General features: G+C 48.8%; 1 protein-coding gene across 22 annotated transcripts in view; it reads left to right on the top strand.

Moving 5' to 3' along the window:
• epb41b (erythrocyte membrane protein band 4.1b) overlaps positions 1–21500 on the top strand; it is a 60498-nt gene extending 38998 nt beyond the window's left edge. For 19 of the 22 annotated variants that reach the window (XM_064329941.1, XM_064328702.1, XM_064329299.1 and 16 more), the window contains 7 exons: positions 1593–1772; positions 12694–13071; positions 14075–14203; positions 14509–14610; positions 17057–17137; positions 19222–19344; positions 19713–21500. In XM_064329941.1, coding sequence (XP_064186011.1) covers positions 1593–1772; positions 12694–13071; positions 14075–14203; positions 14509–14610; positions 17057–17137; positions 19222–19326 — 975 coding nt within the window. In that variant the 3' untranslated portion in view covers positions 19327–19344; positions 19713–21500. Of the gene's footprint in view, positions 1–1592; positions 1773–3651; positions 4227–12693; positions 13072–14074; positions 14204–14508; positions 14611–17056; positions 17138–19221; positions 19345–19712 lie in introns of those variants that run through there. The other 3 variants (XM_064329212.1, XM_064329635.1, XM_064329860.1) reach the window with 3 other exon arrangements.
• Positions 21501–21947: the final 447 nt, after the last annotated feature.

Below are 21947 nucleotides of genomic sequence, written 5' to 3'. Positions count from 1 at the left end.
CCACAGATATGCAGATGTTTGGGGGCGCATTCCATTTCCTTGAGTTTCAGCGCCATAACTTGCATCAGGGAAAGTCCAGATGTTTAGGCCTAATCTTCACTTCCCCTTGAATACAGTTCCTCCAGTTAACACAAATGCCACAAACTCTGCTTTTGGTTTACGGTGCACAAACACATTTGCTGTAAAAGTCTTCTTGTCTTCTTGTACAGCTGGTTTTCCTGGCTGTAAAACAGCAATTATGTCCTTATTTACATGTGGATAATTCACCCCAGAATAATTCACCCTGGTCTGGCCCAAACCCCCATCCCTTTGAGTAGGGCAGAAACCCCAGACCGGCCTGAATCTGTCACATACTTTGGGATCCCGTGGGGTCAGGCTGGGATTCCGGGCATGAATCATCTGACTAGGCTCCAGATGAGATCTCATTAGAGTCCGCCTCCGTTTTCATATAGTTTAGAGATCCTCATTGAGCGGAGATGGCAGAAATAACCTGAGGCTGAGCATTTCCTGTGAAGAGTTTCTGCACTTTTGTCCAGCTGTGGGCTTGTAGCCCCCATTATTTTTCTGCTCTGCCTCTGCTGCCCCTCCCACCACCTACCATTCTTACTGCCTGCATTCTGACATAGAGATCAGCCACTGTATCCATCGCCATGGAGATTAGCCACTGCATCCATCGCCATAGAGATCACCCTCAGATACTGCTTCGTGTGCAGCTCCTGTTAGCTAGTGTGCACTCTCTCTTTCTCTTTTCTCCCTCCCTCTTTGTCTCTCCTTTCTCCCTGCTCTCTCCCCTCCCTCTCTCTCTCTCTCTCTCTCTACCCTCCCTCCCTCTCTCCCTCTCTGTCTCTCCTTCCCTCCACCCCTCCCTCCCTCTCTCACCTGCGTCCCTCCCTCCCTCCCTTCTCTCTTCCTCCCTCCCTTCTCTCTCTCTCTCCCTCCACCCCTCTCTCCCTCCCTCACCTGCGTCCCTCCCTCCCTCCCTCTTTCTCTGATGCAGGTGTGTGTGTGGAGGGGTTGCTGAGCCCCTGTTTTCTGTGGCTCCTGCTTCTCCCTCGCAGGCCAGTAAAATGCTCTCCGGTGGGTGGGGGGGTGGTATGTTAGGGGCCTGATATTGTCGCAAGTGTAGGGGAGTCTGTGTGAGCATTTTACTGACAGGACGAGTGTTGCTTTAATGGTCTGTGTGCTTTTGCATTGGCGCAGTGACTTTACCTGTTGCTGTTTGTGCTGTGACCACCAGGGGCACTCATTCTCTACTGTTCTTTTTATGCCCTCTCTCTTCCTCCAACATCTTTTCCCTCTTTTTCTCCCCTTCTGTTTCTCCTCTCCCCCCTCCCTCTCTTTCTCTCTCCCCTCCTCTCTCTCTTCCCCTCTCTCCCCTCCTCTCTCTCTCCCCCTCCCCCCTCTCTTTCCTCTCCCCCTCTCTCTCTCTCTCTTCCCCCTCTCTCTCTCTCCCCCCCCCTCCCTCTCTCCCTCCCTCCCTCTCCCCCTCCTCTCTCTCTCTCTCTCTCTCTCTTCTCCCTCTCTCTCTCTCCCCCCCCACCTCTGTCTTCCCTGCCCCGTGGGGCCCTGGGCCATCTCTCCCTGTTGAGCAGGACCTGGATAAGACTCAGGATGAGGTCATGCGCCACCACGCCAGTATCAGTGAGCTCAAGCGCAACTTCATGGCGTCTGTTCCCGAGCCGCGGCCGAGCGAGTGGGACAAGCGTCTGTCTGCCCATTCGCCGTTCCGCAGCGCCAGCACCAACGGGGCCCCCCCACCCACCAGCCCTGCCGTGAGTCTGCCGCTGTCCTGTACTCACCTGTACACACCTGTACTCACCTGTACACACCTGTACACATCTGTACACTTCTGTACACACCTGTACACTTCTGTACACACCTGTAGACTTCTGTACACACCTGTACACACACTGCGTGTGCCCCGCTCACACACCTGTACACACACTGCACTGCTGCGGTCATATACCTATATACTCACTGTGGTCATATACTTGTACACACACTGCACTGCTGCAGTCATATACCTGTACACACACTACACTGCTGCAGTCATATACCTATACACTCACTGTGGTCATATACTTGTACACACACTGCACTGCTGTGGTCATCTACCTGTAAATGCACTGTATGGCTCATCTGTCCACAGTCACTGGATGTGCTTGTGATGGACATGAAAATGAAGGTGGTGGGAGTGTTGCATGTTGAAAAGTGGGTTAGTTCTCTAAATGCACAATACTGGGTTCCCTGCAAGAACTGTAGTAGCAGTAACATTGTTTGTCCATGTGGTGGCACTATTGTCCTGTGGCAGAGGTATGCTGGCTTTGTGGTCTCTGTTGCCACAGTGCGCTCCTCACACCTGATACTGATGTTTTTGTTTTTCTTGGAATGCCTGTCTAATAATTCATTAATTCAATCATAAAAATAAATCTGGAACCATGCTGACAATCACAAGCTCTCCTCAGGCATGCTTCTGCCCACTGCTGTCCCTTTTCATTCAGCACTGCAGTCAGAGCAGCTGGGGCAGTCAGAGCAGCTGGGGCAGTCAGAGCAGTCAGAGTAGTCAGAGCAGCTGGAGCAGTCAGAGCATTCGGAGCAGCTGGGGCAGTCGGAGCAGCTGGAGCAGTCAGAGCAGCTGGAGCAGGCAGAGCAGCTGGAGCAGTCAGAGCAGTCAGAGCATTCGGAGCAGCTGGGACAGTCGGAGCAGTCAGAGCATTCGGAGCAGCTGGGGCAATCGGAACAGTCAGAGCAGCTGGGGCAGTTGGAGCAGTCAGAGCAGGCAGAGCAGCTGGGGCAGTAGGAGCAGCTGGGGCAGTCAGAGCAGCTGGGGCAGTCAGAGCAGTCAGAGCAGCTGGGGCAGTCAGAGCAGCTGGAGCAGTCAGAGCAGCTGGAGCAGTCAGAGCAGCTGGGGCAGTCGGAGCAGCTGGGGCAGTCAGAGCAGCTGGAGCAGTCAGAGCAGCTGGAGCAGTCGGAGCAGCTGGGGCAGTCGGAGCAGCTGGAGCAGTCGGAGCAGGGACAGTCTGCATTGAGAGCAAAACAGGATGTGCTTACCCGAGGAACCCCGTGCTGAAAACTGCCAGTTGGGAACCATGTGACCAGTGCTGTCTTGCCATTTTTAGATCTTGTTCAGGAAGGGTTAGAATGTTGACATGTTGGTTAAGCATGGGATCCAGTCCTGCTGAAGTTCTGGGTCTGTTCGGGTTCTGATGGGTTTGAGGTTCTGTTGGGTTCGTGTTGGGGTTGCATTGAGGTTGTGTTGGGGTACTGTTGGGGTCGTGTTGGGGTCGTGTTTGGGTTGTATTCAGGTTGTGTTCGGGTTGAGTTGGGGTAGTGTTGAGGTGATGTTGGGGAAGTGTTGGGGTTGTGTTGTGGTTGTGTTGGGGTTGTTTTGGGGTAGTGTTGGGGTTGTGTCCCCCCTCCCCCCAGCTTTGTGTGGTAGGTCTAAAGCTGCCATTGGTACAGAATTACTAGCTTCGCTGCAGTGATCTGTTCTGTAGTATGGTCTGTTTGACCATCCTAGTTGTTTGGTCTGTCTGTTGTCTATGTGCTTTGAATGTGGGTTTGTGAGAACATGTCTTTGTGTCTGTCTCTGTCTCTTTTTGTATGTGTGTGTGTGTGTGTGTGTGTGTGTGTGTGTGTGCGTGCACGCAGATGAAGATTCCCTCCTTGTTGGCTGCAGGCAGAAGGGTTGGTAGCTCTGTGCAGGTAAAGGTTCTGCGACTTGGCTCTGTGCTGGAGGCTGCAGAAATCTCTCCCCTCAACCTCCAAGCCCCACCCCTTTCTTACACCTTCACCAATGGCTGCTCTGGGCTTGGACTGTGCCGTGTGCTTGCAGCGAATGGCATGGCTGGGTGTGAGCGCGGCTGCATGAGGCTCTTTACCCCTTCGGTCTGGGATGTGCAGAATGAGAGCCTGCAGCCAGTGAGGAGTTACTGACCGCTCTGAATAACTGACTACTCTGAGTAACTGACTGCTCTGAATAACTGACTACTTTGAGCAACTGACCGCTCTGAGTAACTGACCATTGAGTAACTGACTGCTCTGAATAACGGACTACTCTGAATAACTGACTACTCTGAGGAACTGACCGCTCTGAATAACTGACTACTCTGAGCAACTGACCGCTCTGAGTAACTGACCATTGAGTAACTGACAGCTCTTCTTCTTCATGTTGTCTCTCTTTTCTGTCCCTCCCTCTCCCTGTCTTCATTGTGTTCTCTCTCTCTCTCTCCTCCCTCTCTCTCTGCCCAGTGCCCCAAAGCCCCACCCCCTCCGCCCCCCTCCTCCCCAGCCTCCCCCTGCTCAGGGGTGTGCAAAGATGCCCCCTACAGTGACCCCTCCCACTTTCTGTGGCTCAGCCAGCGCCGTGCCCAGTTCTTCCTGTCCTAAAGTCGTGGGGTGTGGCCCGGATGTACACAAGCTCCACCCCTTTAACCTTTGACTTTTGTCCTCCCTAATTGGAGAGTGGGTGGTCTCATGGGCGTGGCCTGTAGTCCCAGGCCCTGCAGTCCCAGGACCCAGCCCTGATGAATAAGGCAGAACCCATGCGTTATTAGTGTGTGTTAGGTCCCCAGTGTGCTCACATACGCACATGAACACAAGCTGATCACGCCTTATTGGGTAAGATGCAGACCTGGGTGAAATATGTATTTGTTTTGGATTCAAATACTTTTCTGTGCTCTCTTGATCTTGCCTGGTGTTATTGAGCCTGCCTATATGCCCAGAAGGCGGGGTATGCACTTTTTGAGAGTATTTAATTGGTTCCAATACAACAGACAAGATCAGTAAAGTGTAGAAAAGTATTTGAATCCAAAACAAACATGTATTTGAATCCAAAACAAATACATATTTGACTCAGGTCTGGTAATAAGAGTACAGTGCCCTCTGCTGGGTGCAAAACCACAGCGACAGCCTGAACTGAGCACTTGGCAGGAATACACACTCAGACACACACACACACACACACTCAAACAGACATGCACACACACACACACACACAAACGCAGATTCACGCAAAAACTCACGAGCACACACATTCACACACACGCACATTCACACACTCACATGCGCACACACACATACACATTCACACAGTGCTTTGATTTGGTTGTTTGTCTCTCACATCCGTCACTGTCACTACCAGCAGCACAGAGACACGCCCCGTCTTTCAGTGCCACGCCCCGTCCCTCAGTGCCACTCCCTGTTCCTCAGTGCCACTCCCTGTTCCTCAGTGCCACTCCCTGTTCCTCAGTGCCACACCCCATCCCACAGAGCCACGCCCCATCCCATACTGCTAAAAACCGCAAACTAAAATATTTTAAAAATTAAAAAGTAAAAGCTGAGACTTAAAGCACCATGTTTACTGTCACCTTTGCACACCCCGCCCATGCCCCCCCTCCTCCCCCCAGGTCTCCAATCTCCCCCATGTTCATCGCTGTATGTCTCTTGGTCTTCTGTCACCAAACGCAGCCGACGGGACGTCCCATGCAAGCGCAGCAGGAGGCGCAGGTAGGAGAGCGGGACTCGCCTGCTCCAGGGGGACCCCCTCTGGCAAAGGTGTGCATTGCGGTGCTCCAGGAGGCCCCGCCTTGCCAGGTGTACCCTGTTCAGCTGCAGCGTCCACGCCTCTCCTTCCTCCTGTCCTGCCTGCTGCTCGCCACCATCACGCTGTGGTGGCTCCTCTTATGAGCCTGTTAGACTGCAGTATCTCTGAGCACTGAAACATCTCTACAGAATGACTGCAGTATCTCTGAGCACTGAAACATCTCTACAGAATGACTGCAGTATCTCTGAGCACTGAAACATCTCTACAGAATGACTGCAGTATCTCTGAGCACTGAAACATCTCTACAGCCTGACTGCAGTATCTCTGAGCACTGAAACATCTCTACAGAATGACTGCAGTATCTCTGAGCACTGAAATATCTCTACAGAATGACTGCAGTATCTCTGAGCACTGAAACATCTATACAGAATGACTGCAGTATCTCTGAGCACTGAAACATCTCTACAGAATGACTGCAGTATCTCTGAGCACTGAAACATCTTGACTTCCTGAGTGCAGTATCTTTGAGCATTTAAACATCTCTACATCCTGAACACAGTATCTCTGAGCACTGAAACATCTCCACTTCCTGACTGCAGTATCTCTGAGCACTGAAACATCTCTACAGACTGCAGTATCTCTGAGCTCTGAAACATCTCTACAACCGGAATGCATTACCTTTGAGCACTGAAACATCTCTACATCCTGACTGCAGGATCTCTCAGTGCTGAAACATCTCTACATCCTGACTGCAGTGTCTCTCAGTGCTGAAACATCTCTACAGACTGACTGCAGTATCTCTCAGTGCTGAAACATCTCTACAGATTGACTGCAGTACCTCTCAGTGCTGAAACATCTCTACAGACTGACTGCAGAATCTCTCAGTGCTGAAACATCTCTACAGACTGACTGCAGTGTCTGGGCACTCGGGCTGTCAGATCTCAAATTGATATTTGGTTATATTTTGAATTGGGGAAAAAAAGCATTTGAATTGTTAAAATTAAGGCTCATACATTATGAAACAACATGGGCCAAAGCTAGCTGGCTAAATAGGCTAAGTGTTCTTTGTTCTCAGCCTATATGACCAAAATAACAGTGAGCCTTGTAGTCAACAAAACAGCTTGTTAACTAAGTTATGGCAGTTACAGCTGAAATAGAGGTAATACGTTGCTTTCAGCTGTAGCTCACCTTGGCTATTCATGCATTTCTCTGGTTTTGAGGCAATGTCTCTGAACAGAAGGCATAGCTGTGCGCTTTATACCCTAGTGATGCTGTGAGACTGCATACCCACATTCTGTGAATCACTAGAGCTATCCACAAACTCCACACCACTAAAATCTAAGTGCTCTGTAAATACTGCCTCCCACCTGTGATTCCACGCCAAGTTATAATAAAACTAGCTTACAGTTAAAGAGTGGGAACACTGACAAAAACCTGTCAGTTTCAGTTGGGCCTAACACAGCTTTATTCAAAAACAAATTCAAACTGGAATGTGGCTGAAGACATTTGAGGATGTCACGGGAAGGTCACAGGTTAAAGCAGCCGTAACTAACTTCATTTTTAGAAAGGATACCAGGGAACGGTCATGCTTAGTGGCAATCATAGAAAGAGCTGATGTATGAGAAATCCAGCACCGTGAACTGTTCATACCCATAAATTCTGCCTTCTAGAATCAGGGATTTGGGATCAAAACAAAAGTAGTTCACTACATGAGCCAGTCCAGTTTGCATTGTGAACCAATCCCCAAATGTGAAAGACCTTGTGCGTTCTCATATTGTACACATACTGTAGCCCCCTTCAGGACTAGCACAAACTACACGGGTGCTAGCACTCCTGGAGCGGAAGTTTTCAGTGTAGTTATGTCAGTCTGTAATCCTGCTCACCAGGAGCGGAAGTTTTCAGTGTAGTTATGTCAGTCTGTAATCCTGCTCACCAAGGAGTCATAGCTAGCATTGATGCGTATTCATGGCGGTGTTAAGAGACACAGGGGGAGTGCAGGAGAGTCTGTCTTTCTCTGTGGCCTGGGCCAACAGGTTGACTTCAAAATATTTTCTCAGCATTGTGTTTCCTGAGAAGGTTGGTTATTGCTGCTTTAATTTTAGCTTAATATTCTTTTCTGAAGTATGACTGTGTTTGGCTTATTTTATTTTAAATGTTCATCAAACTTCCACTGGTGTATTATCAACAGGCTTTATGGTAGCCTGTGCTATCTTACCCCTCTGGCTGCTAGTGCTGGCTGAGTTAGCCAACTGGCTAAGTTGCTAACTAGCTTCGCGGTCGTTGTTAGCACAGTTACGTCACGTTGGCCATTCAGAAAAAAACAACTGCATGCAATGAAAAAAGATGCCGTGTTCAGAAGGAAATTTCCTTTCCGGTTCTTTTACAGCTGTGTGGGAGAGCTGGAGGATTTGGCTCGCTCGCTCATTCAGCCCTTCCAGAAAGACTGAAATATTGCTCAGTTCGTTTGTACCCACAATGCTGAGTGATCGCTCAATTGAACGTTAAAGATTGTTGAAATGTTACCAAAATTACTTAAGTAGAATACATATACAATCAGTGGTATAATCTATTTTTTGGCCAAAACTGAATAGAAAGTAAACACGTTCTTTTGTCTTTGTGCGTGCCTTCTTGCTCCCCCTTGTGGACAATACGGTCATAACAGGAAGCGCCCGAGAGTATTTCAATGGAATGCATTAATGAAGAAATTTTGTCATTTTCTTGTAATTTTGCAATATATATTCAAATATATGCTAGTAGTGTTTTTTGAAATGGAATATTCAAATTTGAATTTTTCGATCCAGTTGACAGCCCTGCTGAGCACTGAAATATCTCTACAGCCTGACTCTGCTGTATCTCTCTAAACACTGAAATATCTCTACAGCTTGACTCTGCTCTATCTCTCTAAACACTGAAATATCTCTACAGCCTGACTCTGATATCTCTCTGAACTCATGTATCTCTACAGCCTGACTCTGATATCTCTCTGAACTCATGTATCTCTACAGCCTGACTGCTGTCTCTGCACTGAAATATCTGTACAGCCTTGCTGCTATGTCTTTGTATTCTGAATCCTCTCTGCCTGTGGTTTTATGCTGGTATCTTGACTGACTGCAGTATCTCTGTTCACTGTAAGCTTTGCAGTATCTGCACTTTCTGTAGACTTTTCCATTTTAAAGAGATTCTTCTTTTCTTCACAGGCCCTGACCCCTCTTACCCCCCACCCCATGTTTATCCCCTACCCCACCATTACAGTGGCCTCACCCCACCTGACCTGACAGACAAGGGTCCCTGCTGCAGGCTGTCAGTGCTGCAGTCTGTCAGTGCTGCTGTAACCCGTCAGTGCTGCAGTCTGTCAGTGCTGCTGTAACCCGTCAGTGCTGCAGTCTGTCAGTGCTGCTGTAACCTGTCAGTATTGTAGTCCGTCAGTGCTGTAACCCATCAGTATTGTAGTCTGTCAGTGCTGCTGTAACCTCTCAGTGATGTAGTCTGTCAGTGCTGCTGTAACCCATCAGTGCTGCAGTCTGTCAGTGATGCTGTAACCCATCAGTATTGTAGTCTGTCTGTCAGTGCTGCAGTCTGTCAGTTCTGCTGTAGCCTCTCAGTGATGTAGTCTGTCAGTGCTGCTGTAACCTGTCAGTGATGTAGTCTGTCAGAGTTGCAGTCTGTCAGTGCTGCTATATCCTGTCAGTGATGCAGTCTGTCAGTACCGCAGTCTGCCAGTGTTTTTGGAGACCATATGCATATGTCTGTGGCCAGTTAGTGCTGTGTGTTGAACTGGGACTGTCCGTTTGTCTGTCTCTGTATCAGAGGGAACGGAGAGCAGCTGTAATGTTTGTGCAGCTGGTACTCTGTAATGCTGAACACACACGTGATAAGTGCTGCTTTATACCTGTGTGTGATTCTCTGTAACTACAGGTTACTCCTGAAATCACATTGTGAACAGGGGTGTTTCCCTATAAATATACTATTTGTCTTATTTTTTAAAATATGATTTGCGTACATCTGATACAGTAGTTTTGCACTGTATTGCATTAGAGGCTATGCAATTATACTGTCAAGCCAAGAAAGCAAAGTCAAATTATTTATTGATGAAACTGAAGGAATATTTTTGAAAAAGAGATGTTATAATAGTTCATGTGCCCGGAATAGATCCAGAGTCAGTGAGCATGTAGTTAAGTAGCTACTGGCTGTACCCTACTTTACATAGAGGGATACCCCCACTTACTCTACCCTACTTTACATAGAGGGATACCCCCACTTACTCTACCCTACTTTACATGGAGGGATACCCCCACTTACTGTACCCTACTTTACATAGAGGGATACCCCCACTTACTGTACCCTACTTTACATAGAGGGATACCCCCACTTACTGTACCCTACTTTACATAGAGGGATACCCCCACTTACTGTACCCTACTTTACATAGAGGGATACCCCCACTTACTGTACCCTACTTTACATAGAGGGATACCCCCACTTACTGTACCCTACTTTACATAGAGGGATACCCCCACTTACTGTACCCTACTTTACATAGAGGATACCCCCACTTACTGTACCCTACTTTACATAGAGGGATACCCCACTTACTGTACCCTACTTTACATAGAGGGATACCCCCACTTACTGTACCCTACTTTACATAGAGGGATACCCCCACTTACTGTACCCTACTTTACATAGAGGGATACCCCCACTTACTCTACCCTACTTTACATAGAGGGATACCCCCACTTACTGTACCCTACTTTACATAGAGGGATACCCCCACTTACTGTACCCTACTTTACATAGAGGGATACCCCACTTACTGTACCCTACTTTACATAGAGGGATACCCCCACTTACTGTACCCTACTTTACATAGAGGGATACCCCCACTTACTGTACCCTACTTTACATAGAGGGATACCCCCACTTACTGTACCCTACTTTACATAGAGGGATACCCCCACTTACTGTACCCTACTTTACATAGAGGGATACCCCCACTTACTCTACCCTACTTTACATAGAGGGATACCCACACTTACTCTACTCTACTCACAGGATGCACAAAGCTGCCTTACCTACAGTAGGATGCTGCCAGTAGTTCCAGCACCCCAGAAATGTCCTGGGGAAACCGAGCCCCGTTACTCAGAGCTTCCTTAGCCTTTCTTCTTCTTCCACTTTGTTTCCACTTTAGTGTTATTTGTTAAGATGAAGGCCAGTGGCTTGTCTTTGGTTATGTGTGCATTAAAAGCTGTTTCCTTTGCTGTTTTTTTTGGTGGTCCAATACTTTCCTGTACGTTGACTGAAATCTGGTAGTCATCATGATCCTTCCAGTGATTTTTGATTCTCATCCTTATAGGAGGAGTATGTGTATCAGTGCGGATTCTTGTCCTTAGAGAAGAATGTGCATCAGTGCGGATTCTCATCCTTATAGGAGGAGTATGTGCATCAGTGCGGATTCTCATCCTTAGAGAAGAATGTGCATCAGTGCGGATTCTCATCCTCATAGGAGGAGAATGTGCATCAGTGCGGATTCTCATCCTCATAGGAGGAGTTTGTGCATCAGTGCGGATTCTCATCCTCATAGGAGGAGTATGTGCATCAGTGTGGATTCTCATCCTTGCTCTGCTTAGCTCCGCAGTCACAGATTCAGCATGTATTTACTGCGTAAATCTGTTCATGTTTTAGGACATCCTTTGGCCTGCTGTAAGGGGGGGCTGGGGTGGGCCGGGCAGTGAAGGTTGGGGCTGCTGTAAGGGGGGGCTGGGGTGGGCCGGGCAGTGAAGGTTGGGGCTGCTGTAAGGGGGGGATGGGGGTGGGCCGGGCAGTGAATGTTGGGGCTGCTGTTTTACTTTGATTTAAAAAACTGACCTTTCTGCCATTTGTCTGGACATTTTCTGTTTCCTCTCTCTTCACAAAAGAAAGAATTCTGCTGCATTCAGCCGAATTTGTATTTGTGTTGTTGGATGTTTGCATGAGGACACCTGTCGCAGGTGTAGGTGCTACTGCTGTGTAGGGGGAGTGTAGACGGGTAGGTGGAGTGTAGATGGGTGGGGGGAGTGTAGATGTGTAGGGGAGTGTAGACGGTGGGTGAGGGTAGGGGAGTGTAGACGGGTAGGGGGCGTGTAGATGGGTAGGGGGAGTGTAGGGGGAGTGTAGACAGGTAGGGGAGTGTAGACGTGTAGGGGAGTGTAGATGGGTAGTGGGAGTGTGGGGGAGTGTAGATGGGTAGGGGGAGTGTAGACATGTAAGGGGAGTGTATATGGGTAGGGGGAGTGTGGGGGAGTGTAGAGAGGTAGGGGAGTGTAGACGTGTAGGGGGATGTGGGGGGAGTGTAGATGGGTAGGGGGAGTGTAGACAGGTAGGGGGAGTGTAGACGGGTAGGGGGAGTGCAGGGGGAGTGTAGACGGTAGGGGAGTGTAGATGGGTAGGGGAGTGTGGGGGAGTGTGGATGGGTAGGGGGAGTGTGGGGGGAGTGTGGATGGGTAGGGGGAGTGTGGGGGGAGTGTGGATGGGTAGGGGGAGTGTGGGGGGAGTGTGGATGGGTAGGGGGAGTGTGGGGGGAGTGTGGATGGGTAGGGGGAGTGTAGACTTGTTATGTTCCCCTGCTTTGTGGCCACTCTTCTGCTCCCGTGTGAATGTGGGCCCAGGTCTCCCCTGCATTGGTGTTTATTTAGTGTAATCCTGTTCCATGTGTGTGTTTGGTGTCTTAGTGTAATCCTGTTCCGTGTGTGTTTGGTGTCTTAGTGTAATCCTGTTTCATGTGTGTGTTTGGTGTGTTAGTGTCGAATGGCGAATGAGAGGCATCAATTGTAAAGCACTTTGGATAAAAGCGCTATATAAATGCAGTCCATTTACCATTTAGTGTAATCCTGTTTCATGTGTGTGTTCAGTGTTTTTTAGTGTAATACTGTTCCATGTGTGTGTTTGGTGTCTTAGTGTAATCCTGTTTCATGTGTGTGTTTGGTGTCTTAGTGTAATCCTATTCCATGTGTGTGCTCAGTGTTTTTTAGTGTAATCCTGTTCCATGAGTGTGCTCAGTGTTTATTTAGTGTAATCCTGTTCCATGTGTGTGCTCAGTGTTTATTTAGTGTAATCCTGTTCCGTGTGTGTGCTCATTTGTGCCCCGTGGCTGTCTGTGTTCCTCCCTGTAGAGTGCGTGTGCTGTGCCTGTAAGGACAGAAATGTGTACTAATTTACCCAGAGAGGCACCTGGCAACACCGGTCAGGGGGGTGGAGCCATAAGCCCCCCCACCCAGGAAGGACTTAAGGGGTTGGAGTCAGGGGATGATGGGAAGGAGCAGGAGGAGGGGCTTAGCAGGGATCATCCATGCAAACCAATGAGCCGCGTGGAGCTGTACCCAAACCGCACCCCTGAGCCTGAAACCCAGGCCCCTGCGATGCAGCCCCCGCCTGGCCCTGAGGAGGAGCCCTGCCCCCCTGCCGAACACGAGCGCCCCCCCGGGGTGGTCGCGGCCTCCCCTGCCGAGCTCTTCCTGAGCGACGGCCCTTACCTCATTCGCTGTTTCCAGGTAGCATTCTCAGGAGGCTCCACCGCTTAAGGGATGGGCTCTGGAAACCCTGCAGCAGGACTGCGATTCCCAGCATGCCCCTGGCCTCTTAGTCATTAACAGGTACATGGTGGGTAAAGATGATGGAGCCAGGTGTGTGCATGCAGCCTGCTGCAGAGGTACAGCCAGGTGGGCTCAGGGATCACCTGCTCTCTCCTCACTCTGAAATCCACGGTGGCACCAGCCTCTCCCACGGCATTCTGGGAAACTGCATGACTCTAACAGTGATGCGCTTTTGGTGTTGGGGATCTTTGAGCTTGGCTGTCCTGATCTTTACCACTGGGGAAACAGGGGAAGCCAGCACACAAGTGTGCAGCTTGCCGGTGTTCAGCACACACAGGTGTGCAGCTTACATGTGTTCAATGCATAGGTGTTCGGGCCACTGGTGTTCAGCATAAAGGTGTATAGTGGGGGGCATTATGGTGGGGCAGTTGGTGTGAGCGGAGGCTTTCGGGTGGGGCAGTAGGTGTGAGTGGGGGCATTATGGTGGGGCAGTAGGTGTGAGTGGGGGCATTATGGTGGGGCAGTAGGTGTGAGTGGGGACATTAGGGTGGGGCAGTAGGTGTGAGTGGGGGCATTATGGTGGGGCTGTAGGTGTGAGTGGGGGCATTATGGTGGGGCTGTAGGTGTGAGTGGGGGCATTAGGGTGGGGCTGTAGGTGTGAGTGAGGGCATTAGGATGAGGCAGTAGATGTGAATGTTGGGTAGTTGGGTCGGGTGTGTGGGTGGGGCATTAGGGTGGAGCAGTAGATGTGAGCGTTGGGTGACTGGGTTGGGTGTGTGGGTGGGGCATTAGGGTGGGACGTAGGTGTGAATGTTGGGTCAGGTGTGTGGTTGGGGCTTTAGGGTGGGGCAGTAGATGTGAGAGTTGGGTGGCTGGGTCGTGTGTATGGGTGGGGCTTTAGGTATCAGGACAGGTGGAGATGTGCAGGTGGTTTGGGTGCTCAGTGTGTGTGTCTCTGCAGCCGCCTTTGGTGAAGACTCAAACCGTGACCCTCTCTGAAGCCTCCAACTCCCTCCTCAGCGAAATCACCACGAAGGAGGTCCCCATCATCCACACTGAGACTAAGACCATCACTTATGAGTCTGCTCAGGTAGGAGCAATGCTAACGCTAACCCAGAAACTAAACCTGACTGTGCTGCGTGATGCTACACCTGAAACTAAACTTGACTGTGATGTGAGATGTTAATGCTAACTCTGATGCTAAACTTGACTGTGATGTGAGATGTTAATGCTAACTCTGATGCTAAACCTGACTGTGATGTGAGATGTTAATGCTAACTCTGATGATAAACCTGACGGTGATGTGAGATGTTAATGCTAACTCTGATGCTAAACCTCACTCTGTGCTGTGAAAGGATTGTACTAATGCTAACCATAGACCTGAACCCCCCACAGCCATCTGAACCCGTGGCAGACAGTGACCCTGGGGTTCTGCTGAGTGCCCAGACCATCACTTCTGAAACTGTCAGCAAGACCACAACAACCCAGATCACCAAGGTGACAGAACTACGCAGCCTGAGTGGCTGAGCTGTGTGTATTGGGGTGTGTTGGAGATTAGGGGGGTCACTGGGGTGTATTGGAGATTAGGGGGGTCACTGGGGTGTATTGGAGATTAGGGGGGTCACTGGGGTGTGTTGGAGATTAGGGGCGACACTGGGGTGTATTGGAGATTAGGGGGGTCACTGGGGTGTGTTGGAGATTAGGGGACACGGGTTATGAGATTAGGGTCACTGGGGTGTGTTGGAGATTAGGGGGGTCACTGGGGTGTGTTGGAGATTAGGGGGGTCACTGGGGTGTGTTGGAGATTAGGGGGGTCACTGGGGTGTGTTGGAGATTAGGGGCGGCACTGGGGTGTATTGGAGATTAGGGGCGACACTGGTGAAGTTGAGGCTTCGGTGTTTGGGACATGCTTTGCCTCCAGTGTCCCTGCTGTGGCCTTATTTGGGGGTCCAAGCAGTGAAGTTGCTGGAACCCTATTGTATTTGTTAGGATTATTAGGGGTCCAAGCAGCGAATCTGGTGGAACCCTATTGTATCTGTCAGGATTATTATTATTCTTATTTTTCTCCGCTAAAAGTGTCTGAGGCTCAGCAACCATAAGTCCTAGAGCAACCAGTAGGTGGTGGGTTCCTATGGCCCCCCACTACTCAGGCGCTACAAATCACCTATGTCGGCCAGATGGTGGCGCTATAACAAAGGGTCATACTTTAAAAGGCCATAACTCCCACACCATAAGTCAGATCAACACAAAACTTCATCGACCGATGCATCTGAATGTGCTCTACAGCTTTACTATTGGGGCCACTTATGTCCGCCATATTGTTTGCCGGCCATTTGGACTTTTTTATTAGTTGGGGCGCGGAAGCGCTGCAGCTGTACATCTAAAGTGTTACAACATCTAGTAAACTTCTTTACAGCAAGCGGCTAGAAGACATCCATGGCAACGCAATAAAGTAATCCGACACCGTAGGGTCCGTTTTTATCAGTGAGGGGAGGGTCTGAATGTCGGGGAAGCAATGGAAGACAGTGCCAGCCAGAGTGCATGCTAGGCTACTAAAAGTTTGTTAGTAAAGCTTTTTGACAGGATGAATAATTACTTTTCTTTGGCATGGATCCATTTGAAGACAATATTGGATGAGTTCGTTTAGTCTTTGAATCTATCATTATGCTGAGAAATAGCTAAACCATTTTATTGATAGTATTTGAGTTTTTGTGCAAACGCGTGAAAACACGCTGGTATAATAAAACAATGACGGTAATACATAGTCTGCTTTGTTTCGTTGCTACCATAATATAACAAACTATCTTGTGTCTACAGCTGCAGTTTCTCGCTGCAATGACTAATATTGAATATAAACAAAAGACGCAATTTATGCTGTAGTCTGCCAATGTCTAAATAAATAATATGGTACTCTGCACGCAGCACGCAGGTAGCAGGGATGGCGAGTTGGTATTTTGTTTTTTGCTACTAAAAGTTTGTTAGTAAAAGCTTTTTGAGAGGGTGAATCATTACTTTTCATTGGCATGGGTCCATTTGAAGACAATATTGGGTGAGTTCGTTCAGTCTTTGAAGCCGTCATTATGCTGAGAGAAATCGTATTCCGTAGCAACAAGATAAACCCGACATTAGCCCTAAAATATGCCAATACAGCATTGAAAACGCTGCTCACTGAATAATGAAATAAACGAGACAAGGTTTTTAAAAATTATACCATTATACAGTCAATATCTGGGACTAAACATTGAATAAGTATACAATCTTACCATTGGTTTTACGCGTAGAGATGTCCCTTTTGAGGCTGAGTGGTCATATATTGTCTTGGACAATCCGTTTGTGAAATATACGCGCATTTGTGATGCCTGGGTAGGCTACCTTCAAAAATAGCTGTGCGTAATACCACACATGTTGTTTACAGCATTATCGCCGTTTTTAGTACAATTTGGCTTGATTGACAATTCATTTATTCAGTAGGTGAGAGTATAAGCTTTCTAACGATGTATAACATGTCTGATTTTGCTTTGGAATAGCGTTTTATAGGTCAGCGTAACCGAAACTGTTATAACCTGTTAGTCAGAGCCGTATGCCAGTGACCTCATGTCAGCAGTCAACCAATCATCTTCTTTACGGCGTATGCGGGCACTGGTTACTAACTATGCGCTTTTAATTTCTTGAGGAGGTCTGCGTCTTCAACGCGGCCGTGGTCTGCAACCGCACATGCTGCACATTGCGCACAACCCCTACACAGACCCATTTTTACGTGTACTATGCAGAAGTATAAAACTGCCTTTACAAAACCATCTAAAAATCGCTCCATGGGGGGCGCAATTGTGCCAATGCTTGGACCCCTCCCAATGCCGCTTGCGGCTTTAATTTTCTTTTTTTCCTTTTTCTCTCTCCCTCTCTCTCTCTTTCTCTCCCCCCCCTCTTTCTCCCTGTCTCTCAGATGGTTAAAGGTGGACTCTCAGAGACACGCATTGAGAAGAGGATTGTCATCACTGGTGACCCAGAGATTGACCATGACCAGGTGCGTTACAGTGATGAGTTTGAGCCCAGTCTGGTATCAGAGCTCAGCTGTGTATGAGTTCAACCTGTCAGAGCTCAGCTGTGAGTTCAGCTGTGTGAGTTCAGTCTGGTATCAGAGTTCAGCTGTGTGAGTTCTGTCTGCTATCAGAGCTCAGCTGTGTGAGTTCAGCTGTGTGAGTTCAGTCTGGTATCAGAGTTCAGCTGTGGAGTTCATCTGTATCAGGCTCGCTTTGTGAGTTCAGCTGTGTGAGTTCAGTCTGGTATCAGAGCTCAGCTGTGTGAGTTCAGCTGTGTGAGTTCAGTCTGGTATCAGAGCTCAGCTGTGTGAGTTCAGTCTGGTATCAGAGCTCAGCTGTGTGAGTTCAGTCTGGTATCAGAGTTCAGCTGTGTGAGTTCAGTCTGGTATCAGACTCAGCTGTGAGTTCAGTCTGGTATCAGAGCTCAGCTGTGTGTGTTCAGTCTGGTATCAGAGCTCAGCTGTGTGTGAGTTCAGCTGTGTGAGTTCAGTCTGGTATCAGAACTCAGCTGTGTGTGAGTTCAGCTATGTGAGTTCAGTCTGGTATCAGAGCTCAGCTGTGTGTGAGTTCAGCTATGTGAGTTCAGTCTGGTATCAGAGCTCAGCTGTGTGAGTTCAGCTATGTGAGTTCAGTCTGGTATCAGAGCTCAGCTGTGTGTGAGTTCAGCTATGTGAGTTCAGTCTGGTATCAGAACTCAGCTGTGTGTGAGTTCAGCTATGTGAGTTCAGTCTGGCATCAGAGCTCAGCTGTGTGTGAGTTCAGCTGTGTGAGTTCAGTCTGGTATCAGAACTCAGCTGTGTGTGAGTTCAGCTATGTGAGTTCAGTCTGGTATCAGAGCTCAGCTGTGTGAGTTCAGCTGTGTTTGTGTTGGGCCGCGTTTGAGCAGCATTGGGAGAATTCTGCCTGTTAGCTGGATGTTTTCTAAGGTACAATATGACTACTACTCCCACAAAACATTCACAGTACAGAACTAGTTTTACATCTATACTGAGCGATATCACCCAGTGCTCAGCGATTTATTTAGGCAGAAAATGTAGTCTTGGTCCAGAAGTGTGTGCTGGCAGTGATTTTTAAAGTCCCCATTTGTCACAATGTGTAAGCAAAGTTAACAACATCAGTTCACACTGCTAAGCCATACCCCTTCATACAGGCACACTGTTGAGTCCTCCTCTGGTTAGCCCTGCCCCTCTGGATTACACCCCACCATGTTGCCGTATCTGTGGCCTCAGTAAAGGGTCTCTACACTGTAGCATGAGAACAGCATCATGGGAATTCACTGCGTTGGCCTGTGTTGTGACTGCGCTGGCCTGTGTTGTGACTGCACTGGCCTGTGTTGTGACTGCGTTGACCTGTATTGTGACTGCACTGGCCTGTGTTGTGACTGGAGTTGGCCTGTGTTGTGACTGCATTGGCCTGTGTTGTGCCTGTGCTGGCATGTGTTTTTACTGTGCTTGCCTTTGTTGTGACTGTGCTGGCTTGTGTTTTGACTGTATTGGCCTGTGTTGTGACTGCTGGCCTGTGTTGTGACTGTGCCGGCTTGTGTTTTGATTGTGTTGTGACTGTGCTGGCCTGTGGTGTGACTGCTCTGGCACATGCTGTGACTGTGCTAGCCTGTGTTGTGCCTGTGCTGGCCTGTGTTGGGATTGTGTTGGCCTGTAATGTGACTGCACTTGCTTGTGTTGTGACTGCGCTGGCTTTTGTTGTGACTGCGCTTGCCTGTGTTGTGACTGCGCTGGGCCGTGTTGTGGCTGCGCTGACCTGTGTTGTGTCTGTGCTGGCCTATGTTTTCACTGCATTGGCCTTTGTTGGGACTGTGTTGTGACTGTGCTGGCCTGTTTTTTTACTGCGTTGGCCTGTGCCTTTACTGCTTTGGCCTATGTTTTGGCTGCGTTGGCCTGTGTTGTGACTGCTCTGTCCTGTGTTGTAACTGCGCTGGCTTGTGATGTGACTGCTCTGGCCCGTGTTGTGACTGTGCTGGCTTGTGTTGTGACTGTACTGGCCTGTGTTGTGACTGTGCTGGCTCATGTTGTGACTGTGTTGGCCTGTGCCCTCTCCCCCTCACACCCAGGCCCTAGCAGAGGCCATAAAGGAGGCAAAGGAACAGCACCCAGACATGTCTGTCACCAAAGTGGTGGTTCACCAGGAGACAGAGATAACCCCGCCCCCGGAGTGAGCCACACCCACGCACAGGGTGAGCGACCCATAGTGGGCTTCACCTCTGACCCCCTTTATACACACACACACACACATACATGCACGCACACACACACAAATACACACTCAGACACTCGCATACACACACTCACACACACACATGCACACACACTCAGACACACGCACACACAGTAAACTCACCTGTAGTAGATTTCAGTGGCTGTCCTGTGTCCTGTCCCAGCTGACATTTGGGGTTCTCCCAGTGCTGCAGTGCCCTTCACTCTGGGCCTGCTTTAGGGGGTCCTCTACTGACCCCCCAGTCCTGTTTAACATTCTGCTGCTTCCTGCTTTATCGGGGGTGGGGACTCCTGCAAGATGAACTCACTCTAGTTCTTTATTTTTTAGGACAACGAGGGAGCATCAGGAATGTGAACAGTCTCCTCTCCTCCCTCCCCCCCCGTCATCTTTTCACCTGGCGACCCCACCCTGACACGCCCAAACACAGCCCCACCCACCCCATGGCTCCACCCACCCCTCAGCCCCACCCACCCTTCAGCTCCCCACAGCCCCACCCACCCCCTCAGCTCCCCACGGTCCCACCCACCCCACAGCCCCACCCCCAAAGCCATATCCACCTCATAGGTCTGAAACAGCCAGCATCTCCCTGTTCCTACCCCTACCCCTGCTTTATATCCCACGGTGGGGGAGGGGGGGGGGTCTGTGTTTGGGGAGACTTCTCCCCCCTTTTCTACACAGAATCCCCATTTTTCCTCTTCTGGGATAAAAGTTTAAATGGGGTTTGTAGTTGTGATTGACTTTAGATAATTGGACTTTAGTGTAGCTTTTTTAATTTGAGTAGTGGAAATGAGTGTCACCACACTCAGGGGCCCAAAGCATCACAATCTCCCCTCTCACAGTGCTGCTTCATCATCATCATCATCATCATCCTCATCCACCTGCTGCCCTGTGGCAGTTCTGACATGTGAATGTTTGGTGCTGAATCCTGTCCTCTGGATGGCCAGAGATGAGGCTCATTGTGTGAGATGAGTTCAGCCCTGACCCCTGACTTATGACCCCTGACCTCTTCACTAATCTTATTTGTCATTTTAATGTCAGACACAACTGCTTTCTGTTCTTTTGCTTTTTTGTCAATGTAATTTTGTGATTTCAGTCAATTTCAATGCAGGGTCAATTGCAGATTTTTATTTGGATTTATTTAGGAAATATTCCTCAATTATTCCATGAATGATATTTATTTTGGTTTTACTGTTTGTTGATTATTAATGTGATACTCGGTGGGGGAGATCAGTGTGCACATGTATTTTCACGAATCTCAGTTTTACTTAGTTTTTTAGCTCCATCTTATTTCTGTGTGCTTTCGGACTCTTCAGACTCGGTAGTGAGTTCTTCTCTGATGTTTTCATTAGCTGGAATCATGACTCCTTTTCGTTTGGATGCAGGGATGTCCTGCAGTAGCAACAGGAATCATTCCGTCTGATTCACCACATGCTGTGTATTTCTACTTCTCTACCAAAGGGGGCAGTGTGCTCGCATGCCAGGGACTCCTGAGGCTGTGGAATCTCATGATGCCGTCAGGATCATTCGAATCCCAAACGGCCACAATAATTTTCATTTATGGAAAAAGTCCCATTTGAGCTTTTAAAACAGGGCCCAAACATGAAGATCAATTGATTGCCAACACATATTTTGTACTTTCTGGAGAATTTCTATTGACATTGACGATACAGTTTCTCATTCATATGCAGAACAGTATTTACTGCTGAATATGTTTATACATCTGCCTTTTTTATAGACCCGGATGTGGCTTTTGATACCTTTTTATAATGTTAAAAGAGGGAGAGGGGATGACCAAAATTAGGCCGAACAGCCTCAGGACCTCCTGCCTGTAGTGCAGACCAGCACTGTCCCAACCGCTCAAGCAAGGAGTGTAGTAGATCTATTTTTAAACCTTTTCTCTATTTTAAAACATTTATGCTTTTATAGGATTCTACAGGGAGACAAAGTGTTTGTTAGAGATGTGTTGTCTTTTTAATGTTAGTGTTTTTCTGGCTGGGCCTGCCTGGACAGAGACCACACTTGTGTTAGATGAAGTTCCCGCTGTTCAGTCACTGACACAGCTGAGCAGTGGAGGATCCACCGAGTGTTCAATAAAGACTGATGTGCTCTCATGAACACCGGCTGTGCTGTGTCCTGTCTCTTAGTGTGTCTGTGTGTGTGTGTGTGTACGTGTGTATACTGTATAGGTCTGTGTGCATATGTGGCCTATGTGTGTATGTGTGTGTAAGTATGCAATGTATTTGTGAGTATGCGTGTAAGCATGTAAGCGTGTGTTTGCATGTACGTATGTAAATGTGTGTGTATGCATATGCATGTGTGTGTAAGCATGTGCTTGAGTGAGGGGGCGGGGTTTACGAAGTGAGTGAGGGGCCGGGGTTTACAGAGTGAGTGAGGGGGCGGGGTTTACAGAGTGAGTGAGGGGGCGGGGTTTATAGGGTGAATGAGGGGGTGGGGTTTACAGAGTGAGTGAGGGGGCAGGGTTTACAGAGTGAGTCAACAAACTGCCTCCAGAAAGAAGAAACTTCCTTCCAGAAAGCGTCTCTCAGTGATTCCCTGTGACTG

Source organism: Anguilla rostrata, chromosome 1 (genome assembly GCF_018555375.3).
Source record: "Anguilla rostrata isolate EN2019 chromosome 1, ASM1855537v3, whole genome shotgun sequence".
In the NCBI taxonomy this organism is placed as follows: Eukaryota; Metazoa; Chordata; class Actinopteri; order Anguilliformes; family Anguillidae; genus Anguilla; species Anguilla rostrata.
This window is presented reverse-complemented; position numbering and strand designations above follow the sequence as displayed.